The 26,159-nt window shown below is 32.4% G+C and overlaps 3 protein-coding genes across 9 annotated transcripts; 2 read left to right on the forward strand and 1 right to left on the reverse strand.

Annotated features, from left to right (window-relative positions):
* Nucleotides 1–21: 21 nt before the first annotated feature.
* LOC123264525 (FACT complex subunit spt16) lies at nucleotides 22–7,263 on the forward strand. Of its 2 annotated transcripts, XM_044727805.1 has the most exons (9): nucleotides 22–361; nucleotides 434–538; nucleotides 1,137–1,301; nucleotides 1,397–1,549; nucleotides 2,482–3,878; nucleotides 4,414–5,715; nucleotides 6,710–6,775; nucleotides 6,842–6,955; nucleotides 7,104–7,263. In XM_044727805.1, exons 1-9 carry the CDS (start codon nucleotides 293–295, stop codon nucleotides 7,108–7,110), a joined length of 3,378 nt encoding a protein of 1,125 aa, XP_044583740.1. In that variant the 5' UTR covers nucleotides 22–292; the 3' UTR covers nucleotides 7,111–7,263. The 2 variants fall into 2 exon arrangements, with proteins under 2 accessions (XP_044583740.1, XP_044583741.1); XM_044727806.1 differs by lacking the exon at nucleotides 6,710–6,775.
* Nucleotides 7,264–9,905: 2,642 nt separating this feature from the next.
* On the reverse strand, nucleotides 9,906–19,208 carry LOC123264534 (tyrosine-protein phosphatase non-receptor type 4). 6 transcript variants are annotated; one of them, XM_044727817.1, is made up of 17 exons: nucleotides 18,874–19,208; nucleotides 18,488–18,703; nucleotides 17,282–17,496; nucleotides 16,288–16,410; nucleotides 16,176–16,224; nucleotides 15,935–16,102; nucleotides 15,750–15,870; nucleotides 15,599–15,686; nucleotides 15,334–15,486; nucleotides 14,480–14,712; nucleotides 14,240–14,407; nucleotides 13,902–14,079; nucleotides 13,556–13,723; nucleotides 12,207–12,382; nucleotides 11,589–12,132; nucleotides 10,707–10,991; nucleotides 9,906–10,621 (listed from the first exon to the last, which is right to left on the reverse strand). In XM_044727817.1, exons 3-17 carry the CDS (start codon nucleotides 17,429–17,431, stop codon nucleotides 10,538–10,540), a joined length of 2,688 nt encoding a protein of 895 aa, XP_044583752.1. In that variant the 5' UTR covers nucleotides 17,432–17,496; nucleotides 18,488–18,703; nucleotides 18,874–19,208; the 3' UTR covers nucleotides 9,906–10,537. The 6 variants fall into 6 exon arrangements, with proteins under 6 accessions (XP_044583752.1, XP_044583753.1, XP_044583749.1 ...); XM_044727818.1 differs by having other exon boundaries at nucleotides 18,786–19,208; XM_044727814.1 differs by lacking the exons at nucleotides 18,488–18,703; nucleotides 18,874–19,208 and adding an exon at nucleotides 17,709–17,730 and having other exon boundaries at nucleotides 16,182–16,224.
* A 781-nt stretch (nucleotides 19,209–19,989) lies between these two features.
* On the forward strand, nucleotides 19,990–26,088 carry LOC123264533 (pre-mRNA-splicing factor ATP-dependent RNA helicase PRP16). The gene is made up of 5 exons (XM_044727812.1): nucleotides 19,990–20,021; nucleotides 20,209–20,654; nucleotides 21,607–22,602; nucleotides 23,190–24,243; nucleotides 25,152–26,088. Exons 2-5 carry the CDS (start codon nucleotides 20,220–20,222, stop codon nucleotides 26,018–26,020), a joined length of 3,354 nt encoding a protein of 1,117 aa, XP_044583747.1. The 5' UTR covers nucleotides 19,990–20,021; nucleotides 20,209–20,219; the 3' UTR covers nucleotides 26,021–26,088.
* The last annotated feature ends 71 nt before the right edge of the window (nucleotides 26,089–26,159 follow it).

The raw sequence follows: 26,159 nt of genomic DNA on the forward strand, positions 1-26,159 counted from the left end.
ATATACGCGCGGCAATATATATTAAGTGTCCTTGTCTATCAGCGTCTCGCAACTCCGATACATTTTAAGGCGAATCCCGCCATCACACACTTCGGTCTGGTGATTAATTTCTTTTGCGTAGTTACTCCGAAATTTTCCTGAATTCCCGTCGGTGAAAATGTAAAAAATTCTCTCCTGCGGGCCAGTTATTTATTTTACACTTAAGCGTCGGATTAATTTTATAAAACGTGTGAGTTTTTCTTGGGGTGAATATCTGTTGCTTGGTCGAACTCTAACCTAAAAAGCGTCGGCGATGGCAACCGTATCTCTCGACAAGGAGACATTCTTCCGGCGTATGAAACGCCTGTACAACGGCTGGAAGGTAAAATTCATCACTAATAATTTTAATTATAAATTAATTACTTACTTACTTAACAACCGACTTGTTGCTCAGGATGGCGAAGTCGGGACTGATGACAGCTTTAGCAAAATGGACTGCCTCGTTTCGGCAGTGGGAACTGACGAGGACATAATCTACAGCAAGTCTATGGCTCTTCAGGTATTTTATTATAATAATAAAGTTAGCCGACGATTTTAATTTTTTGATTTTATTTTTTAATAATTAAATTAGAACAAAAAAATATTTTTTAAAAATTGCACTTTAAGTTTTTAAAGTGTTTTACAAGTGAAATTATTTTTTTTAAATCATTTTTTCAATAAAAAAAATTCTAAAAATTTTTAAATGTCGGCTAACTTAATTTTCATTATTTTATTATGAGATTAAAGTTAGCAGTCACTTGACAATTTTTTAATTTTATTTAACAAACAAGTTTGATCCAGAAAATTGTTTTTAAAAAATTGGATTTTTAAATTTTACATGTCAATTCTTTTTTTAGCCATAATTTATTTGTTAAAAATATTTTTAAAATTATTAAATATCTGCTAAATTGATTTTAATTATTTTATTTTATTCTAATTAACTATAACATTAAAATTAGCAGTTAATATTTTGTTTTGAAAAATTATTTTTGAAAATTACATTTTTTATTTTTTTTTAATTTCTGCATGTCAATTTTTTTGTTACAATTTACTTGTTACAAAAATAATTAAAATTATTAAATATCTACTGAATTAATTTTTTTTTTAATTATTCTCAGACTTGGTTGCTGAGCTACGAACTTACTGACACTATCATGATCCTCGCTGAGGATTGCATCTGTTTCTTGTCCAGCAAAAAGAAAATCGAATTTCTTCGACAGGTCGAGAGCGGAAAGACTGAAGAAACTGGAGTTCCTCCTGTTAAATTATTTGTTCGAGACAAGGTACGATTTGTAATAATTGAAATAATAACAATATTTAATTTGATAATTTTTTTAACAATTAAATTATTATAAAAATATTTTTTTTTTATTTTTAGAGCGATGAAGACAAAGCAAACTTCGGTAAACTGATCGATGTAATAAAAGGAAGCAAAAAGGGTAAAACACTTGGTGTTTTCTCCAAAGAAAATTATCCTGGAGCTTTTATGGATGCTTGGAGGGCTGCCATGAAGGTTCATTCCTTCGAAACTGTATGTATAATTAATTAATCTATTTTAAGAGAATAAGAAAAATTTTCCTTATAAGTCATATGATAAAATCGGTTTTTTTATTAAAATTTAGTGTCATAATTAAGAAATGACCTTGTATCTCGTGAACTATTGACATTTTTAAAGATATAAGCTCATCCTGATGTTACACTCATCGAGACCTTTCATTTGAGTACCCACATGCATTTTCGATTTATTTTTCATATATACATATATATATAAATATATAAAATATATGAAAAATGCATGTGGGTACTCAAATAAAAGCTCTTGATGAGCGTAACATCAGGATGAGCTTACATCTTTAAAATATCAATAATTAAGTAATGGCCTTTTATCTTGTGAACTATTGACCATTTTAATGATATAAGTTCGTCCTGATGTTATACTCATCAATACCTTTCATTTGAGTACCTACATGAATTTTTTATATATTTTATATATTTATATATATCATATATATTTATATATGAAAAATATATCAAAAATGCATGTGGGTACTCAAATGAAAGGTCTCGATAAGTGTAGCATCAGGATGAGCTTACATCTTTAAAAATATCAATAATGAAGAAATGACCTTGTAACTCGTGAACTATTGACATTTTTAAAGATATAAGCTCATCCTGATGTTACACTCATCAAGACCTTTCATTTGAGTACCCACATCAATTTTTCATATATTTTACATATTTATATATATCATATATATATATATGTATATATGAAAAATATATCAAAAATGCATGTGGGTACTCAAACGAAAGCTCTTGACGAATGTAACATCAGGATGAGTTTATATCTTAAAAAATGTCAATAGTTAAAAAAGTACAGTGCAATTTAACAAAATTCATTATTTAATAAAGCAAAATTTTATTTACTTATAGTTTAATTAAAAAACTTTTTCTAATAAATAGATTGACGTGAGCGCAGCAGCAGCCTACGTAATGTGTCCGAAAGAGGACGTAGAAATCTTAACAATAAAAAAAGCCTGCGTGGTGTCAGTAGACGTCTTCACCAAGTACCTCAAGGACCAGATAATGGAGATAATCGACTCGGACAAGAAAGTAAAGCACTCAAAGTTAGCCGAGGGCGTGGACGCAGCAGTCACTAACAAAAAGTACGTAACCGGCGTAGATACTTCTCAAGTAGACATGTGTTACCCCGCGATAATCCAGAGCGGGGGTAACTACACGCTCAAGTTCAGCGTGGTGAGCGACAAAAACACGCTCCACTTCGGGACGATTATTTGTTCCCTCGGAGCGAGGTACAAGTCTTACTGCTCGAACATCGTTCGTACGTTGCTGGTCAACCCAACGAGCGCGATCGAGCAGAACTACAACTTCCTTCTAGCTCTTCAGGAGGAAATAATGAAGAAGATGACTCCCAGCACCAAGATCAGCGCGGTCTACGAAGCGGGGATCGCGTATGTTAAGCAAGAGAAGCCCAACATGTTAGATCATTTAACTAAAAATTTTGGTTTTGCGATGGGGATAGAGTTTCGTGAGAGTTCGTTGATGATCGGGCCCAAGACTCATGCTCTGTTGAAGAAAGGCATGGTCTTTAATCTCCACGTGGGTCTGTCGAATTTAAACAACCCTGCGGCGACAGATAAGGAAGGAAAGAACTACGCTTTATTTATTGGAGACACTGTGCTCATCGGTGAGCCCGGAGCTCCTGCGACAATCTTGACCAACTCTAAAAAGAAGGTCAAGAACATCGGAATTTACCTTAAAGATGAAGAGGAAGAAGAAGAAGAGGGAAGTGGCAAGGAGAACGAACCCAAGCCGGAGATTCTTGGCCGAGGAAAGCGGACCGCTGTTATTGAAAGCAAGCTCAGGACTGAGCACAGCTCCGAGGAGAAGCGCAAGCAGCACCAGAAGGAACTCGCTCAGCAGCTGAATGAAATTGCCAAGGCTAGGCTGGCTCAGCAGTCTGGTGGCAAAGAGGAGGAGAAGATCCGTAAATCTACTGTCTCGTATAAGAGTCTCAGTCAAATGCCAAGAGAGCCGGAAGTCAAAGAGCTGAAGTTGTATGTTGATAAGAAGTACGAGACTGTTATCCTACCGGTGTTCGGAATTCCAGTTCCGTTTCACATATCGACTATCAAAAATATCTCCCAGAGTGTCGAAGGGGATTATACTTACCTCAGAATAAACTTTTTCCATCCTGGAGCTACTATGGGTCGCAATGAAGGCGGGAGTTATCCGCAGCCTGATGCCACTTTTGTTAAAGAAGTCACTTATCGCAGTACCAATACCAAAGAACCTGGAGAGATCTCGGCACCTTCTGCTAACCTCAACACCGCTTTCAGGTTTGTTATTTTTATTTTATTTATTCTTATTTTAAATAAGCATTTGAAAATGGTCAACCTCTCTAGATACATAATTAAGAAATTACCTTGTATCTTGAGAACTATTGACATTTTTAGAGATATAAGCTCATCCCGATGTTACACTCATCGAGACCTTTCATTTGAGTACCCACATCAAGTTTTCATATATATATATGAAAAATGCATGTAGGTACTCAAATGAAAGCTCTTGATGAGCGTAACATCAGGATGAGCTTATATCTTTAAAAATATCAATAAATAAGAAATTACCTTGTATTTTGTAAACTATTGACATTTTTAAAGATATAAGCTCATCCCGATGTTACACTCATCGAGACCTTTCATATGAGTACCCACATCAATTTTTATATATTTCATATATTTATATATGAAAAATATATCAAAAATGCAAGTTTGTACTCAAATGAAAGCTTTTGATGAGTGTAATATCAAGATGAGCTTATATTTTAATAAATTTTAATATTTAAGTAAAATAATTGTTGTTTTTATTTAGATTGATAAAAGAAGTCCAGAAAAAGTTCAAGAACCGCGAAGCAGAGGAACGAGAAAAAGAAGACTTGGTAAAGCAAGACACGCTAGTTCTCACGCAAAACAAAGGAAACCCCAAGCTAAAAGATCTGTACATCCGACCAAACATCGTCACCAAGAGAATGACGGGAACCTTGGAAGCCCACTCGAACGGGTTCCGCTACACGTCAGTCCGCGGAGACAAGGTTGACATCCTCTACAACAACATAAAGAACGCGTTCTTCCAGCCGGGCGACGGAGAGATGATCATCCTGCTGCACTTCCATCTGAAGCACGCGATAATGTTCGGGAAAAAGAAACACGTGGACGTGCAGTTCTACACAGAAGTCGGAGAGATCACCACGGATTTAGGCAAGCACCAGCACATGCACGATCGGGATGATCTTGCTGCGGAGCAGTCGGAGCGAGAGCTTAGACACAAGCTGAAGACTGCCTTCAAGAGCTTCTGCGAGAAGGTAGAGACGCTTACTAAGCAGGAGATTGAGTTTGATACTCCCTTCAGAGAGCTGGGATTCCCTGGTGCGCCTTTCAGGTCCACCGTGCTGCTCCAGCCGACCAGCGGTTGTCTAGTTCACTTGACAGAGTGGCCGCCATTCGTCATCACGCTGGAAGACGTCGAGCTGGTCCACTTCGAGCGTGTCCAGTTCCACCTCAAGAACTTTGACATGATTTTTGTCTTTAAAGATTACCACAAAAAAATCGCGATGGTCAACGCCATCCCGATGAACATGCTGGACCATGTCAAGGAGTGGCTGAACTCTTGTGACATAAGATACTCCGAGGGAGTCCAGTCGCTCAACTGGGCCAAGATTATGAAGACCATCACCGACGACCCTGAAGGATTTTTCGAAAGCGGTGGTTGGACCTTCTTGGACCCGGAGAGTGACGCCGAGAATGAAGAAGTTGATGACGAAGAAGAAGAAGACGATGACGCTTACGAGCCCACGGATATTGAGAGCGAGGAGGAGTCTGATGAAGACTCAGATTATTCTGAAGCTTCTGAAGACTCTGAAAGCGAGGAAGAAGAGCTTGGAAGCTCTGAAGAGTCAGGAAAAGATTGGTCTGATCTCGAGCGAGAAGCTGCTGAGGAAGACAATGAAAGGAGCAATTATCCTGCGGATACTTACACCAAGAACAAGAAAAAGTCCAAGCACGACACTCCTTCGCCTTCGAAAAATCGGCACAGCTCCAAGCACAAGAGCTCTTCTAGCTCTAAGAGCAAAAGCAGCTCCAAAGATCGCGATCGCAGGTCTTCTGATAAGCACAGGTAATTTATTTTTTTTTCTTGGGAGATATTTATAAGCATGTTCAGGAATAATCTATATTATTAAGATAATAAGCAAAATTTTGTATATCTCTAGATACATAATTAAGAAATGAGCTTGTATCTTGTGAACTATTGACATTTTTAAAGATATAAGCTCATCCCGATGTTACACTCTTCAAGACCTTTCATTTGAGTACCCACATCAATTTTTCATATATTTTGTATATTTATATATATGTATATATGAATAATATATCAAAAATGCATGTGGGTATTTAAATGAAAGCTCTCGATGAGTGTAACATCGAAATAAGTTTATATCTTAAAAAATTTCAATAATTAAGAAATTACCTTGTATTTTGTGAACTATTGACATTTTGAAAGATATAAGCTCATCCTGATATTACACTCATCAAGACCTTTCATTTGAGTACCCACATCAATTTTTCATATATTTTATATATTTATATATATGTATATATGAAAAATATATCAAAAATGCATGTAGGTACTCAAATGAAAGCACTCGATAAGCGTAACATCAAGATGAGCTTATATACCTTTCAAAACGTCAATAGTTAAGAAAGTACAGTGCAATTTAACAAGTCATTATTTAATAATGCAAATTCTTATTTATTTATAATTCACAAGTCACGGCAGTCACATCGTGACTGCAAGGTTACTAGTTGCTATTTATTTTTCAATGCATGAACCTTGTTGATAATTTTATGACATTAAAATTAGCAGTCACTAAACAATTTTTTAATTTTATTTAACAAAATAATTCGTTCTAAAAAATTATTTTTAAAAAATTGTATTTTTTATTTCTTAAAATTTCTATGACAATTTTTTTTATAATTTTTTTTTGCTATAATTTATTTGTTATAAAATTATTAAATTATTAAAATACGCTAAATTAATTTTCATAATAATTTATAATTCTATTCTGTAAATAAATCTTGTCTGTTTTCCACTGGACGATTATTTATTTAAGATCGGACCGATCTCGAAGTGGGAGGTCACACAAGAAAGTGTCTCCTTCAAAATCGTCCAAACATAGGTGATTATATTACCATTCTTGATTAATAACTTGATTAATTAAATTTTTATTTTATTTTTTATCCAGTCCGAAGAAAAGTGACCGACACGATAAGCACAAGTCCTCTCACTCATCCTCATCTTCCAGCAAAAAAAGACCGCGCGATGACAGTTCTGACAGAAGAAAATCCAAAAAATCAAGGTACTTGTTAATAAATTATTAATTTATCTAATTTTAATTTTTAAATTAATTTATTTAATTTTAATTAACTATTAAATAAATTATTAAATTTATTTTATTTATATTACCTATTAAATAAATTATTAAATTTATTTCATTTATTTTTCAGGAAATAAATCGGGTAAAAGTGTCTCTTCAGAGTTGGTAGGCTGTACACATTCATTGCAAGATAACTATTAAGTTTTCAAGACAGTTATCATCCATTAATTTTAATATTAATAACTATTATTTCTGTTTTCTATCCTCAATCATTAAAAAGTTAATTACAAGTAAGGCGTAAATTATTTATCGATTATCAGCAATGTACAAATGTTCGCTGTCATTTTTAATTACGTAATATTGCATTAACTATACGTAATTTGTTTATTACTACATAATAACTTTTTTCATTAACATAACATTTTTTTTTTAAATAACTTTAATAAAAGATTTTAATAAATTGTAATGATGGTCTTTCGTTGAATAAGGAACAAAATAATCTATATTATTAAGAGAATAAGCATAGAAATTCAGTGAACAAATCATGTATCTCTAAATACATAATTAAGAAATTCCCTTTTATCTTGTGAATAATTGACATTTTTAAAAATATAAGCTCATCCCGACATTATACTCATTGAGACCTTTCATTTGAGTACCCACATCAATTTTTCATATATTTTATATATTTATGTCTATTATATATATGTATATATGAAAAATATATCAAAAATGCATGTGGGTACTCAAATGAAAGCTCTTGATGAGTGTAATATCGGGATGAGCTTACATCTTTAAAAATATCAATAATTAAGAAATTACCATGTATTTTGTGAACTATTGACATTTTTAAAGATACAAGCTCATCCCGATGTTACACTCATCAAGACCTTTCATTTGAGTACCCACATCAATTTTTCATATATTTTATTATTTATACATATTTTATATATGTATATATGAAAAATATATCAAAAATGCATGTGGGTACTCAAATAAAAGCTCTTGATGAGTTTAACATCGGGATGAGCTTACATCTTTAAAAATATCAATAATTAAGAAATTACCATGTATTTTGTGAACTATTGACATTTTTAAAGATACAAGCTCATCCCGATGTTACACTCATCAAGACCTTTCATTTGAGTACCCACATCAATTTTTCATATATTTTATATATTTATATGTATTATATATATGTATGTATAAAAAATATATAAAAAAATGCATGTGGGTACTCAAATAAAAGGTCTTGATGAATGTAAGCTCGGGATGAGCTTATATCTTTAAAAACGTCAATATTTAAGAAAGTACAGCGCAATTTAACAAAAGTCATTATTTAATAAAACATAATTTTATGAAGTTGCGGCAGTTACATAGTGACTGCAAAGTTATTATTATTATTTTTTATTATTATTATATATTCGTAAGCGAAAGAGTATATATAATACTCTAAGTAGGGTACGATGAATATTAATACTGGCAAGTATAACAACAAGTTAAATGATCTGCGGTGGTTTATAATAGGAAGTGAAAGTATCTGTTGAACAGCTTTCTCCGACGCATCGTTTGATGACACTTGTTACTTCTGGTTTCACTCGACCAAGGTCTCTCTTTTTGATACTTTGATTTTTATCAATTTTTATCACGTGTCTTCAATTTAATTCGTGGAAATAATAAAGAAAAAATGACTTTTTTTTATCTTTTTTATAAGAAAATATAAATGCTTACATCGATATAAATTAGAGTAATACGAGGGTTTTAGAGTTAATTAGTGGTTGCCGATTCCGTCGATTTGTTGCTGGAGGTTGGCTATCACTTCTGGAGGAACAAGGCCGTCTAAGATTGAACCGAGGTCTACTTTGCCGGTTTGGCTCTCTGCGACTTTGTATTCAATTCCTGATTTTACAGATTGGATCTCTGAGTTTGGACCGAGCTGAGTTTTTCGCAGGGTGTCTAAAACTTCTGGGACCAGAGCTTCTCCTTCTTGTTCTGGGAATCCCGCTACGGTGTAGATTAGTACTGCGAGCACTGCAATTGCTAGTACCTTCATCTGGAATTTTATTTTTTTATTAAATAAAAATTTTAAGCTTAAAATTAAGGAAAATTTTTGAAAAAATTAAATTAAATAAATAATTATAAAAATTTCAATTTTTAAATAAAAAAATTTTTATAGCAATAAAATTTAATATTAATTTTTATAAAAAAAAAAAATTGAAAATTTCAATTTTTAAGTAAAAAAAAAAGTTCACAAAAATTATAAAATTTAATTTAATTTAAAAAAAATAAAGTTTTATAATTCAATTTAATTAAGAAAAAATTTTTATAGTAATAAAATTTAATATTAATTTTTCTAAAAAAAATCTTAAAAATTTCAATTTTTAAGTAAAACAATTTTTATAAAAATTATAAAATTTAATTTAATATTTTAATAAAATAAAGAAAAATTTTTATAGTAATAAAATTTAATATTAATTTTTCTAAAAAAAATCTTAAAAATTTCAATTTTTAAGTAAAACAATTTTTATAAAAATTATAAAATTTAATTTAATTTAAAAAATTTAAATAAAAATTTAATATTAATTTTTATAAAAATAATTATTAAAACTTGACAAAAAAAAATTCTATTAAAAATAAAAAAAAAAAAAAAACTTACGGTGAATATGAGCGTAAAAACTTGTAACAGTGAAAACAGAAACTCAAAGAAGACTAAGTGAAATCGAAGGTACGGATCAGCTTATATACACGGTTGGTTTCTTAAAGTATGTATAACTGGTGGTGGTGATGATGAACACCTTGCATTGTAGCGAGTCTTAACGTCCTCTTACTTGACCCAGGAGAAGGGATTTGGTGGCAACTATAATACTCCCATTTGACCTCAATTCTCTCTAAAATAAAACCTATTTACTCAAAAAAAAAAAAAAAAAAAAAATTTCAAATATACAAAATGATTACTTTATTCGATCATTAAAAAGTACAAATCAATGAGACTAGACAGCTACCAACTCTCATGCGCCCTTACAATTTAATTGACAATATTTCTATTTCTAAAGTAAACAATTTTATATATTTATTTTCCGGCGCTTATATTATTATAGCTACCTTTAGTTTCTGGCACAATTTTATTTGATAATAATAATTATTTACAAATCCGAGATAAATAATAAAATCTTAAGTTTTGCTTATTAATTAATGGTAAAAAAATATAGATGAAAAAGGTGGATACTTTCCAACAATTCTCCACATCAGTTGTTACTCTAACTGTTAAATATTCATTGAGCTTAATATTTATTAATTATTACATTTAATATTAATATAGAATAATAAATCAGCTGGAAGAATGTTATTTAAAGTTTCCTAAATTATAAATTATTTAAAAAGTTGTTTTAACTGGTGGGTTATTTCTAGCGGACTATCACACGTCCGTCGCTACCTTTAATAAATATTTATATAATTATTGTCTATTTATTAAAAAAAAAGATCCTTTTAAATTTAATTTAAAAAAGGCCTTGGACATTTGTGCTTTCTTATTTTCCATTTTCATTATCATTTTTAAATTTATTCTTATCTACTGAATTCTATAAGAGGTTTTGCAATACCCTCGGTGTATGCTTTATGGACCGCTTCACAGACAAACTTGTACTGACTCTGAAATTAATTTGCCTTCATTAATAATTCGTCAGGAATTTTTAAAAACATCTAAAGATTTTCCTTATTATGAAATAATACATACAGCATTTTGAATCATCATTGCGCGTTGATCTCTCATAGACCTAACAATATCCAGCGGATAAACAGGCTGGTTGGCTTCAATAAGACACAAAGCCGTTTCCATCAACACCAGAACTCCAGTGCGTCCGATACCTGCCGAGCAGTGGACAACAGCTGGTTCCACCATTCCTGTTCTGGCTGCTCGGACGCGTTCTGTGAATTTAGTAAACTGACGCCAGTCGCTGGGAACTCCGTGATCGGGCCATCCGCAATATTGCATGTGTGTTATATCTCGTTCTTCTCCAGTCTAAAAATTTTAATAATTTTTTTTTATTAAATAGTGACTTTTGTTAAATTGCACTGTATTTGCTTAGATATTGATATTTTTAAAGATATAAGCTCATTCTGATGTTACGCTCATCAAGAGCTTTCATTTGAGTACCCACATGCATTTTTGATATATTTTTCATATATACATATATATATATAATATATAAATATATAAAATATATGAAAAATTGATGTGGGTACTCAAACGAAAGGTCTTGATGAATGTAACATCGGGATGAGCTTATATCTTTAAAAATGTCAATAGTTCACGAGATACAAGATCGTTTCTTAACTATTGACATTTTTAAAGAAATAAACTCATCCTGATGTTACACTCATCAAGACCTTTCATTTGAGTACCCACATGCATTTTTGATATATTTTTCATATATACATATATATAATATATATAAATATATAAAATATATGAAAAATTGATGTGGGTACTCAAATGAAAGCTCTTGAAGAGTGTAACATCGGGGTGAGCTTATATCCTTAAAAATGTCAATATTTCACAAGATACAAGGTCATTTCTAAATTCAAAACTTAATAAAATAATAATAATAAAAATTACATTAACGTCACGCAAAATAAATTCACGAAAGACAAAAAAGTCTTCAATTTTTTCCGACGTCGAGATTAGCATCAGGTTCCTTAAAGTCAGAGTTTCGTTGAGAGCCGGCCAGTACTGGTGACACTTAGTACGTCCTCTTTCTACAAGCGTGGTCAACATTACCACTAGAGTGCTACCAGCTTCTAGGACCATTTGCCAAAAATCAGCAACTGTGGAAGACAACGGGCCCTGGGTCGCGATGTACCGGTTTATAATCCCCGACCCGGGGATTTCCATGTTGACATAGTTTGCGTTTATATAATCGCCATTAACACATCCCATCAGAATAACTCTTGTAACATCGTACGGTGAAATATCTCGGTACCGGTTCTTGTTCTGGTTTTCGGCTTTCTTCGACTCCAAGGATGTCAGTTCCGGGTTCTTCCGGTAGAGCTGTTCGTACTGGGCTATCAGGGCTCCGCTGGCGAGACCGTCTGCCAGCAGTAACATTGATTGGGCCAGTGCGTCTGAGCCAACCGCCGAATGTGGTGCGTCAGGTACGTATCTAGTTTGATTAATATTTAATATTAAATAAATAAATTTAATTAAAAAAAAATATAGATTAGATTTTTAAATTACCTATAAGGAGGTTCTTCTTCAGAAGCTTCGTCAGTTCCAGCAAGTGCGTTGTAGAGCGCATTGGGACGAACAGTCAAGGTCAACTCGCCATTCCCCGTATCCCTTGACTGTCTTATCAAATTAACGACGTGTTCATGCAGCATTCCGTTGACGTCGATACCGTTGATGTACAAAACCTAATTAAAAATAAAAAAATTACAATGACTAGACTGATCTAATAAAATAAAATAAAAACTGGCGACCTTGCAGTCACTATGACTGCCATATAAATTATAATTAAATGAAATTTTGATTTATTAAATAATTACTTTTCTTAAATTGCACTGTACTTTCTTAAATATTGATGTTTTTAAAGATATAAGCTCATTTCGAGGTTACACTCATCAAGAGCTTTCATTTGAGTACCTACATGCATTTTTGATATATTTTTCATATATACATATATATGATATATATAAATATATAAAATACATGAAAAATTGATGTGGGTATTCAAATGAAAGGTCTTGATGAATATAATGTCGGGGTGAGCTTATATCTTGAAAAATGTCAATATTTCACAAGATACAAGGTAATTTCTTAATTATTAATATTTTTAAAAGTATAAGCTCATCGTGATGTTACACTCATCGAGACCTTTAATTTGAGTACCCACATAAATTTCTCATATATTTTATATATTTATATATTATATATATATGTATATATGAAAAATATATCAAAAATGCATGTGGGTACTCAAATGAAAGCTCTTGATGAATATAATGTCAGGATGAGCTTATATCTTTAAAAATATCATTAGCTGATAAGATACACAATTATTTCTTAATTATTGACATTTTTTAAGATATAAACTCATTTCGATGTTACACTCATCGAGACCTTTCATTTAAGTACCCACATGGCATTTTTTATATATTTTATATATATAGTATTTGTGAAATATATAAATATATGAAAAATTGATGTGGGTACTCAAATGAAAGGTCTCGATGAGTGTAACATCGGGATGAGCTTATATCTTCAAAAATATCATTAGTTGACAAGATACAAGATCATTTCTTAATTATTGACATTTTTTAAAATATTAACTCATTTCAATGTTACACTCATCGAGACCTTTCATTTAAGTACCCACATGGCACTTTTTATATATTTTATATATATGATATTTGTGAAATATATAAATATATAAAATATATGAAAAATTGATGTGGGTACTCAAATGAAAGCTCTTGATGAGTATAACATCAGGATGAGCTTATATCTTTAAAAATGTCAATAGTTCGTAAGATACAAGGTCATTTCTTAATTATGTATCTAATAATATAAAAAAAATAATGACTTGCCTGATCGCCTTCATTTAACTTAGGATAACACCGATCAGCAGGTGTGTTTGGCGCAACTCGAGACACCAAGATGGGTATATCAAGGTCCAGACCTCCTTTCACATTGAAGCCAAATCGGCCTTGCTCATCAGGTGTCAATCTTATCGTCACCAAGCCATCATCAAGAATCTATTAATTTATTATTTTAATTATTCGATAAAATATTTAATTTATCAATATTAAGTTTTATTGAACATTGACGGTATAGTTATGTAGCTCAACATTGATATTTAATGACTTATGACTATGACAAAAAGTAAGTCGTAGTTAATGACAAGTTTCATTATTAATTAATCCAATTACTCACCTGTGGCGCTGGAGAACTAGTTGGCTCGCTGTAATCCGGCAAATCGTATATATTTCTCTCAGCGGTGTCGTCATCAACGTAACTAAGGATTCTTGAGCCCAGTACTGGGGAAAATGCTCCGCCTTGAGTGTGAGTGCTCGTGTTTATCTCCTCTCTGAGGGACAAAAAACCACCCTCACTGTGTACGCGAACATGGATTCAAAATTAACAAACATGCAACACAGTTTTATAAAACTACAATTCATGTCTTATTTTATATTTTATCATCAAAAAATTTGTTTAGACATCTATAATTAAAATACTATTTTTGTTTATTATTATTATTATTTTAGACATACTCATCACTGTTGTTCCCCTCGACCCAAGCTTGTCGCGGTTCTCGCGATCCTAGGGACTGGACTTTGTTATCGTAAGGCCTGGGAGGTCTTGCTGGAGCGCTTACTACTTTACCTTTCTCTTCAATTGGCACTTGGTTCACCCCGTGAACTATTCGCTTGCTCGGTGATCTATTAAAAATAGTTACCAAATAATTAATTATAAATATTTATATTTCTATTTTTTTTAAGATAAAAAAATACCTGATGAATGTTCTTTCAACCCTGGCACGATGCTTTCCGTCCTCGACCGTTTGGAACTCGGTTCGTCCCGAGTAAGTAAACCGACTGCTGAGAGTCAGAGGGAATCTTCTCGGTCGCATTTTCGGGCTGTGGAGTCGGAAGAACGTGTGGTGCTCTACGCATGCTTTCCACAGATTTTTTGAGCTGCGATATGTTTGCATATTAAAGCCCAGGAGAGTGTCATAGTTCTCCGACTGAAATTATTTTGAAAATTAATTAATTGAGTAAATCTGTAATTGAGAAATTACCTTGTATCTTGTGAACCATTGACATTTTTAAAGATATAAGCTCATCTTGATGTTATACTCATCAAGACCTTTTATTTGAGTACCCACATCAATTTTTCATATATTTTATATATATATATATTTTATTTTTATTTTATTTTTATCAGTTCAATGAACCCTACAGCAAAGCCATTAATCGGGTTCCATGTTACATACAATTTAATACAAAGTGTTTAATTTAAAATTATTATTATGATAAGTCACTATATAATTAACTATCAAAAGTAAATATTTTGCTCCAGTTTATACAATGTTTGACATACAAAGTTTTGAAAAACATTCAGAACTACTTATTTTATAAACATCCAAACTGTTATCTATCTTGTAAAAAGTATTGAAGGCACTTATTAATCGGTATATGGGGGCAGATGTAGCAAAGTATATATATATATATATGAAAAATGCATATGGGTACTCAAATGAAAGCTCTTGATGAGTGTAACTTCAAGATGAGCTTATATCTTTAAAAGTGTCAATAGTTGAGAAAATACAGTGCAATTGCTAGTATTTTTTATAAAAATAATTTACCTGCTCCCTGCGAAGTTGAATAAAAAACTGCTTGCGTTTGAAAGAAATCTTTACGATTTTCGACCAGGAAAATACGTTGATTTTAATATTATTCTGGAAGACCACCAACCCGATTGACGTCACGCCTAATTGAATCTCTTTGTTTGTCGAATCCTGTTGATTTACATCCAGGTTTAATGTTAGTCTTTTAAAAAAACTGATAGTGTACTGACATAAAAATAGTTTAAAGCCGTGAATAGTTGTCGAGTACAATAAACGTGCATACCCTTGCCTTATGTAACTCCACTCCGTACATGTCCAGCCGCTTTGCATGATCCAGGAAATTAAACTCTGCATCCGCTGGCAATTGGCCTCTAAAAAATAATTCATTTAAAAAATCAAAATAATTATAATAAAAAAAAATAAATAAAAATTACTTGTGAAGTTTATGAAGTTCACAAATTTTCTTCTCCATTTCTTCGGTTTGTCCTGGAATGAGCTGCAATCTTGATAAATAACCAGGTCCATGCTCTTCTGGATGATAATCACCCAACTCAGCTGTTTAATAAAAATTTATTAAAGCTTCAATTTAAGTATATTTAAAATTTAATCATTAACTTACATTGAACGGTGTAACTAGCAATTAGACAGGCAGTGCTAGTGGGAAGTTGAAGCTTTCCATGAAGAATATCTCTTCTTATTTGGAGGTAAAACTGGTACCTCGTGTACTCTTCTTGGAGTTTACTTGGATCAGAAACGTAAAATTTAACTTTGAAAAAAAACTGACCGCCTGGAAAGAAAAAAAATTAAATTCCTGCTGGCTAGTTTGATCGGAGAGTATCATTTAAAAGAATGATCTTTACCCTTACTTCTTATCTGCTTTTTAACCGGCTTCGACGGGTCTAGCCATCTCTGAAAAAATGAAAAATAAAATATTTTTTTTAATTATAAATTTTTTGTTTAAATAAAAATTACCATAGCATCAGAATTGGGATAGACTGTTGGATTCTCAGCGTATTGCAAGCCAAAGTAGTCTTTTTCAATGAGCTCCAAGTGCTGGAAGACCAGGTCTAGGAGAATCTGGCCCTTGGCACGTTTCTGAAAGAAATAATTAAAATAATAAGAGTGTGAATCATAAATAAACTAAATTTTGCTTTATTAAATAATGACTTTTGTTAAATTACACTGTACTTTTTTAACTATTGACGTTATTAAAGATATAAGCTCATCCCGATGTTACGCTAATTAAGAGCTTTCATTTGAGTACCTACATGCATATTTAATATATTTTTCATATATACATATATATGATATATATAAATATATGAAAAATTGATGTGGGTACTCAAATGAAAGGTCTCGATGAGTGTAACATCAGGACGAGCTTATATCTTTAAAAATGTTAATAGTTCACGAAATACAAGGTCATTTCTTAATCATTGATATTTTTAAAGATATAAGCTCATCCTGATGTTACACTCATCAAGAGCTTTCATTTGAGTACCCACATGCATTTTTGATATATTTTTCATATATACATATATATAATATATATAAATATATAAAATATATGAAAAATTGATGTGGGTACTCAAATGAAAGCTTTTGATGAATATAACATCGGGATGAGTTTATATCTTTAAAAATGTCAATAGTTTACAAGATACAAGGTAATTTCTTAATCATTGATATTTTCAAAGATATAAGCTCATCCTGACGTTACACTTATCAAGAGCTTTCATTTGAGTACCCACATGCATTTTTGATATATTTTTTATATATACATATATATATAATATATATAAATATATAAAATATATGAAAAATTAATGTGGGTACTCAAATGAAAGGTCTTGATGAGTGTAACATCGGGATGAGCTTATATCTTTAAAAATGTCAATAGTTCACAAGATAAAAGATCATATCTTAATTAATCCCTAAATTTCACAAAAAAAAAAATGATACTCACATCAAGCTGAAAGGTATGCTGGGTTTCATCGAGAAAAACTACAGTAGCTGCAAGTGACTTCAATCTGCGATCGCGCGCCAGCTCGGCTCCTCGAACGTGGTAGCTCCCACTGGAGCCACTCAGCGCTCGTCTTGATACACTCTCGATCATATCAAGTACCTGAGCTAGCTGAGTCAACCACCTTCCAGACAAGATGCTAAGTCGCCGTCGATAACCTTTTGTACACACACCAACACCCACATTATTATTATTATTATTATCAATTATCTTTTAAATTATCAGCTATATCATCCATCAAATATTTAAATAACTTTATCTTTATATATCTATTAGCGAAGCTGTTTTATGTTAGAGCATTATTGCATTATCAATTGCTGAATTATTAATAGGTGTTAATTGTTAATTATTCTTTATAATTTTTAATTACATTCCATTGATATATTTTTCAACTACAGGTCACTCAAGAATATTCAATACTGAATTATATAATCTAACCAAAAGTTTTGGCATTTCACTCGGACAAATATAGAACATTCTCAAAATAGTTTCTGTAATTTCAAATCTTATGAGTTTACTCGTTCGTTTTATTCGATGCTACTTTGGTATTATCTTTATTATATTCATACTTTGTAAAAATTAAATTAGCCATAAAAATAAAATTAGCACAGCTGACAATTTAAAAAATTTTTTTTTATTAATAAAATTATTAAAAAAAAATTAAAAGAAAAAATTGCATATGTAAAAAATTTTTAAAATTATACGTGCAATTTTTTAAAAATTTTTATAATTTATTTTATTGAGAAATAATTTTTAAAAAATTAAAATAAAAATGTTCACATGCAGAAAATTTAAAAAATTATACGTGCAATTTTTAAAAATATTTTTTTATTGTTAATTCAATTATTAAAAAATTTTTTACTGTCGGCTAATTTTAGTTTCATAAATTAAAAAATTTTTTTTATTGAAAAATAATTTTTAAAAAATTCCACATGCAGAAAATTTAAAAAATTATACATGCAATTTTTTAAAAAATATTTTTTTAATTAAAAAAAAAAAATATTTTTTATTAAAAAAAAAATTTTTATTTAATTTTTTATAAAATTATAAAAATCTATTTTTAAAAATTTAGTGACTAAATTTAATAATTAATTAAAAAATAAAAATTTTATAAATTACTGTTAATTAAAAATAATAAATTATACTTACATTCATGATAAAAGTGAATTAATTTGTAACAAATTAATGAGCTTAAAAAATACTTTTAGAGCAGACGGGTGAGAATATTACATGGAATTTCGAGTCTGGGTGAACTCGTTTCTTAATTGATTTAATTAGAGCTCATTAATTTAAACCCGGCGTCGAAAAGTAACTTTATTTAAAGTAATACTCGTTTATTTGTTTTTTGGAGATGCCGAATTAGATCTAAATAAAAAAAGAATAAAAAATTTTAAACGGTTTAATTAACCAGTAATATATATTTATAGAGTAGTAATGTGTAATGTACAAGTATGCAAGTATATATAGAGTTTATGACTGACAGGAAACTTTCACTTGGAAGCCATAAGCCATGTGGATAAGAGAGTGATTTTTACCCGAGTAATGAGAATAAACGCCAACCACTATGCTAATTAAATCCTGTCAGTTGGACATTCGTATCACACTTGATAATTAAATACATCTATCGCTTAGACTTTTAATATTAATATTAATATATTTTAGCGCACTCTGCTCGGAGTTAACAATTGTTTTTTTATCTTTTTCACCCGCTGCAATTTTTATTATTTATTGTTATTTATATTTATATTTATAGTTTGGAGGAAGAACGCCAGTATTTCTAGGAAAATTAAAAAACTAAAATTATAAGAAGTGTACTGAGATCACATCGTAAACCTATGCGCTGCACAACGCTTAAAACCAACGCGGCCATCGCGAGTCGGTAAAATAAATTTCTAAAATGGCGCGCCATCTGCTGAAAAAATGCGGGAAAATTTATGAAAATTAATGAAGCTGAAGTTAGCAGACATCTGTCATTTTTTGGATTTTTACAATAAATAAATTATTATTAAAAAAAAGTCAACAATACATTTTTTTGACATCTACAAGTGAAATTTTTTAGAAAATTTTTATTTCAATAATTTAATAGTAAAAAAAAATCATAAAAATCATCAGATGTCAGCTGACTTCAGTATTATGAAAATTAAGTTAGCTGACATTAAAAATTTTTATATTTTTTTTTTATTCGAAAAATTATTACAAAAAAATTTAAAAAAAAAATGCGTTTTTAAAAAACTTTAAAAACTATAAGTGCAATTTTTTAAAAATATTATTTAGTTTCATTTTAATAATTAAAAAAAAACCCAAAAAATTAACAATGTCGGCTAACTTTAATATTATGGAAAATTTTTAATTTATATTTTAGCTTCAAAAAATTTATTAATAAATTATTGTTAAAAATTATTAATAAAGTTTGATATAATTTTTTTTTAATTAAATTGACATTTATTTAGATTATTTATTTTTTTATTGTTAAATTTTTAAAATCAAAACATTGTTTTTACTTTTTTGTGTCAATTTAATTTAATTTTAAAATTAACACCAGGTGGCAGCAATGCTCAGTCTTTTAGTGTGTGGTGTGTAGTCTCCATATCAGTGTCAGTCTCCATTGTGAATTGTTTGGCTCAGTACTCGACATTGCTCAACGTTTTGTTTTTTTTAATATAAAATTTGTTGTACATTTAAATGTAAGTAATTAAAATTTGTTTTACAAACTAATTTTCAATTAAACAAATACTAATAATTAATTAAATTGATTGATAAAATGAAACAAGTGTAATTTAAAAAAAAAAAAAAATATTAATAACCTTCAAATGACAGCAAACAATTGATATTTATTGTAACACTTTTATTAATTATAAATATTTAATTCCAGAAATTAACAATGGATTCGGATTTATATGAATTAAAAGGAACCGATGAAAGTAACGAAGTTGGAGGTTTAATAATAATGAAGAAAAAACCTTCCGAGCATGCTTTTAAAAAGCCTACGCTGCCGCCTGTAATTCCTGACACGAAGAAGGAAAAACGAAAGTACAGAGCACCTGCAGAGGAAACACCAACTCACACTGGAGGTGTTGACAGAGCCGCGAAGGAAAGACTTGAGCAGCGAATCAAGAAACAAAGACACGACGGGCATTCCAGGGACCGAGAACATAAAAGACATCGGGACCGAAGTAGTGAAAGAGATCGGAGAGAGAGAGATCGGGATCGCCATTATGACAGGAGGAGCGAGAGGCGAGACAGTCATCGCAGTAGTCATCGCCAGGATTCCATTAGGTTTAAAGATGAACCAAGAACGCCTCAATTTAGGGTTAAGGTAAATTGAAAATTTTTTTTTTATTTTTTTTGATAAAAGATTAAATTTATTAGCAACCTTGCAGTCGCTGTGTGACTGCCGTGACTTGTGAACTGTGAATAAATGAAGTTTCGCTTCATTAAATAATGAATTTTGTTAAATTGCTCTGTACTTTCTTAATTATTGACGTTTTCAAAGATATAAGCTCATCCTGATATTACACTCATCGAGAGCTTTCATTTGAGTACCCACATGCATTTTTTATATATTTTTCATATATACATATATATAATAAATATATGAAAAATTGATGTGGGTACTCAAGTGAAAGATCTCGATGAGTCTAATGTCGGGGTGAGCTTATATCATTAAAAATTTCAATAGGTTACAAGTTACAAGGAAATTTCTTTATTATTGATATTTTTAAAGATATAAGCTCATCCCGATGTTATTTTCATCAAGAGCTTTCATTTGAGTACCCACATGCATTTTTGATATATTTTTCATATATACATATATATAAATATATGAAAAATTGATGTGGGTACTCAAATGAAAGGTCTTGATGAGTGTAACATCGGGATGAGCTTATATCTTTAAAAATGTCAATAGTTAACAAATTACAAGGTCATTTCTTAATTATTGATATTTTTGAATATATAAACTCATCCTGATGTTACTTTAATCAAGAGCTTTCATTTGAGTACCCACATGCATTTTTGATATTTTTTTCATGTATACATATATATAAATATATAAAATATATGAAAAATTGATGTGGGTACTCAAATAAAAGGTCTTGATGAGTATAACATCGGGATGAGCTTATATCTTGAAAAATATCAATAGGTCACAAGTTACAAGGTAATTTCTTAATTCTCTTAACAATATAGATTAATTTTATTTTTTTTATAAAAAATGAAATTTAACAATTACTAATGATTGTTGTTTTTTTTTTTTTTTTTTTTTTTAGGATTCAACTTCAAAGTGTTCCTGGGATGAAGACGACGACGAAGTGATAAAAAAATCAAGCTGGGACCATCCAACACCGAAACACTACAGCTCGCAGCGAGAGCACAGTGTTAGAAGTGAATTCACACCTTCATACAAGTACAACTCTTGGAACAAAGACCGTAAGTCCTCAGGAGCGACTCCTAAGCCAGAAATTGAAGACTCTGAGTACTGGGAGGAGGAACAGAAGCGGCTGGACCGAGAATGGTACGGTACAGACGACTACGAGAGCCGACAGTTCTCGAACATTCCCGAGGAGTACGTCAAGAAGAAGGAAATGGAGCTGCAGACGAAGCCTCAGAAGAGAATGTCTGCCCAGCAGAAGCAGACCAACAAAGACGACAACAAGTGGGCTCTCAACCGGATGGTTACTGCTGGAGTCGCCACATTGCTGACCCAGGACGACCTCGACGAAGAAGCGGAGGCCAGGGTTCATGTGTTGGTCCATCACGTCGTTCCTCCGTTCCTCGATGGAAGAATCGTCTTCACCAAGCAACCCGAGCCGGTGATTCCCGTCAAAGATCCCAACAGTGACATGGCTCTCGCTGCCAGGAAGGGCTCGGCTCTTGTTCATCATTATCGAGAGCAGAATGACAGACGGAAGAACCAGAAGCGACACGTTGAACTCGGTGGTACAAGACTAGGGAACATTATGGGAGTCAAGGACCAGCGGAATGAGGACCGAGAGAAGCCTGGTCAAGAAGTTGATTACAAGTCCGGTCAAAAGTACGCCAAACACATGGGCCCAGACTCCTCCAGCACCAAAAGGCGCCAGGAGATTTTAAATCAACGCAGGAGCCTTCCGGTGTTTGCTGTCAAGGGGGAACTGCTGAGGGTCATCAGAGAGAACAACGTGGTGATTATTGTCGGAGAAACTGGAAGTGGAAAGACCACTCAGTTGACTCAGTACTTGTACGAAGAGGGCTACGCCAAGAACGGGTTAATCGGATGTACTCAGGTAAGAGATCTCTAGATACATAAATAAGAAATGTCCTTGTATCTTGTGAACTATTGACATTTTTAAAGATATAAGCTCATACCGATGTTACACACATCGAGACCTTTCATTTGAGTACCCACATCAATTTTTCATATATTTTATATATTTATATATATGTATATATGAAAAATATATCAAAAATGCATGTGGGTACTCAAATGAAAGCTCTTGATGAGTGTAATATCGGGATGAGCTTATATCTTTAAAAATATCAATAATTAAGAAACGATCTTGTATCTTGTGAACTATTGACATTTTTGAATATATAGTTAAAATATAAGCTCATTCTGATGTTACACTCATCAAGACCTTTCATTTGAGTACCCACATCAATTTTTCATATATTTTATATATATTATATATATTATATATATGTATATGTGAAAAATATATAAAAAATGCATGTGGGTACTCAAATGAAAGCTGTTGATGAGTGTATCATCAGGATGAGCTTATATCTTTACAAATGTCAATATTTAAGAAAGTACAATGCTATTTATCAAAAGTCGTTATTTAATAAAGCAAAATTTTATTTATGATTATAGCCGCGTCGTGTGGCCGCAATGTCAGTCGCCAAGAGAGTCTCCGACGAGATGGATTCCAACCTGGGTGACAAAGTCGGGTACGCCATCCGATTTGAAGACTGCACTTCTAAAGACACTGTCATCAAGTACATGACTGATGGTATTCTCCTGAGAGAAAGCTTGAGGGAAAAAGACCTTGACAAGTACAGCGTGATCATCATGGACGAAGCCCACGAGCGTTCTCTCTCTACAGACGTTCTTTTTGGGTTGTTGAGAGACATCGTTAAAGAAAGAATGGACTTGAAGTTGATAGTTACTTCAGCTACCATGGACTCGACGAAATTCGCGGAATTTTTTGGAAGCGCGCCGACCTACAACATTCCCGGAAGAACTTTCCCTGTGGAGCACATGTACGCCAAGAATTCTGTGGAAGATTATGTTGACGCTGCGGTCAAGCAGGTTCTGCAAATCCACTTGCAGCCGAAGAGCGGGGACATCCTGGTGTTTATGCCGGGTCAGGAAGACATCGAGGTCACTTGTCAAGTCCTCAAAGAAAGGCTGGAGGAGATTGAGTCTGCTCCAGAGCTGTTGATTCTCCCGATTTACTCCCAACTTCCTTCGGACTTGCAGGCTAAAATTTTTCAGAAGTCCCAGGAGGTGAGAAAATGCGTCGTCGCGACCAACATCGCCGAGACTTCACTGACCGTCGACGGAATAGTCTTTGTAGTTGATTCCGGGTATTGTAAGCTGAAAGTTTACAACCCGAAAATAGGAATGGACGCACTGCAGGTCTACCCAGTCTCCAAGGCGAATGCCGACCAGCGGGCTGGTCGTGCTGGAAGAACTGGTCCGGGAATTTGTTACAGGTTGTACACGAGAAAGCAGTACCTGGACGAACTGCTGCTTACAGGAGTTCCTGAGATCCAGAGGACGAACCTGGCCAACACCGTTCTACTGCTCAAGTCTCTGGGAGTTGAAAATTTACTCGCGTTTAAATTTATGGACCCTCCACCAGAGGACAATATTCTTAACTCGCTGTACCAGCTGTGGATTTTAAAAGCCTTGAACAACACAGGTGAGCTTTTTTCATTTTTCACTAATGCTTAATATAATTAAGAAATTACTTTGTATCTTGTGAACTATTGACATTTTTAAGGATATAAGCTCATCCCGATGTTACACTCATCGTGACTTTTCATTTGAGTACCCACATCAATTTTTCATATATTTTATATATTCATATATATATGATATATATTTATGTATGAAAAATATATAGAAATGCATGTGGGTACTCAAATGAAAGCTCTTAATGAGTGCAACATCGGGATGAGCTTATATCTTTAAAATATATATTATATATATTACATAATTAAGAAATGATCTTGTATCTTATGAACTATTGATATTTTTAAAAATATAAGTTCATCCCGATGTTACACTCATCGAGACCTTTCATTTGAGTACCCACATCAATTTTTCATATATTTTGTATATTTATATATATTACATATATGTATATATGAAAAATATATCAAAAATGCATGTGGGTACTCAAATGAAAGCTCTTAACGAATGTAACATCGGGATGAACTTATATCTTTAAAATATATATTACATAATTAAGAAATGATGTTGTATCTGATGAACTATTAATATTTTTAAATATATAAGCTCATCCCGACGTTTCATTCATCGAGACCTTTCATTTGAGTACCCACATGCATTTTTGATATATTTTTCATATATACATATATATAATATAAATAAATATATACAATATATGAAAAATTGATGTGTGTACTCAAATGAAAGGTCTTGATGAGTGTAATATCAAGATGAGCTTATATCTTCAAAAATATCAATAGTTCATAAGATACAAGATCATTTCTAAAGAGCATCATATGATGACAATAGAAAATTAAAAAATTATATAAGAGAATAATTATTAAATAAAGTCTTTTTTCCAATCCAAAAAAATAGGTGAGCTTACTGCTCTCGGTCGTCAGATGGCTGAGTTCCCGCTGGACCCTCCTCAGTGTCAAATGTTGATCGTCGCGTCTCAGCTCGGCTGTACTTCGGAGATCCTGATAATTGTCTCGATGCTCTCCGTCCCTTCGATATTTTACCGACCTAAGGGCCGAGAAGAAGACTCGGATTCTGCGCGAGAAAAGTTCCAAGTTCCGGAGTCCGACCACCTGACCTTCCTCAATGTATATAACCAGTGGAAGTCCAACGGGTACTCAAGCACTTGGTGCACGGAGCACTTCATCCACGCAAAGGCCATGAGAAAAGTCCGGGAAGTTCGATTGCAGTTGGAAGAAATCCTGAAGCAGCAGAAGTTGGAGCTGGTCAGCTGCGGAACTGATTGGGATGTTGTACGCAAGTGTATTTGCTCGGCGTACTTCCAACAAGCGGCAAGACTCAAAGGGATCGGGGAGTACATCAATCTCAGAACTGGAATGCCTTGTCACTTGCATCCTACCTCGGCGCTTTTTGGAATGGGCTTCACTCCGGACTACGTCGTGTATCATGAGCTGGTGATGACTGCTCGCGAGTACATGCAGTGTGTCACTGCTGTTGACGGACACTGGCTCGCTGAACTTGGCCCGATGTTCTTCAGTGTTAAAGAAACTGCTGGAGGTGGTCGGGCCAAGATGAAGCAGACTCTCCAGCGCATGAATGCGATGGAAGAACAGATGAAGCAGGCCGAGCTGGAGATGAAGGCCAAGGCCCAGGAGCAGCTCGAGAGGGAGCAAGCTTCCATCCGGCACCAGGAGATTTCCACGCCAGGGAGATTCGAGCCCGGGACTCCGATGTCCTGTCGGAAGCCAGGAAGCTTTGGCTTGTAAATAATTAAAATCAATTTAGCAGATATTTTATAATTTTTAGACTTTGTTTAACAAATAAATTACAACACAAAAAGAATTGACGAATTTTTTAAAATTATTTTTCAGAAAAGATTTATTTGTTAAAGAAAATTAAACGTTA

This window comes from Cotesia glomerata, linkage group LG5 (assembly GCF_020080835.1).
Source record: "Cotesia glomerata isolate CgM1 linkage group LG5, MPM_Cglom_v2.3, whole genome shotgun sequence".
Classification (NCBI taxonomy): domain Eukaryota; kingdom Metazoa; phylum Arthropoda; class Insecta; order Hymenoptera; family Braconidae; genus Cotesia; species Cotesia glomerata.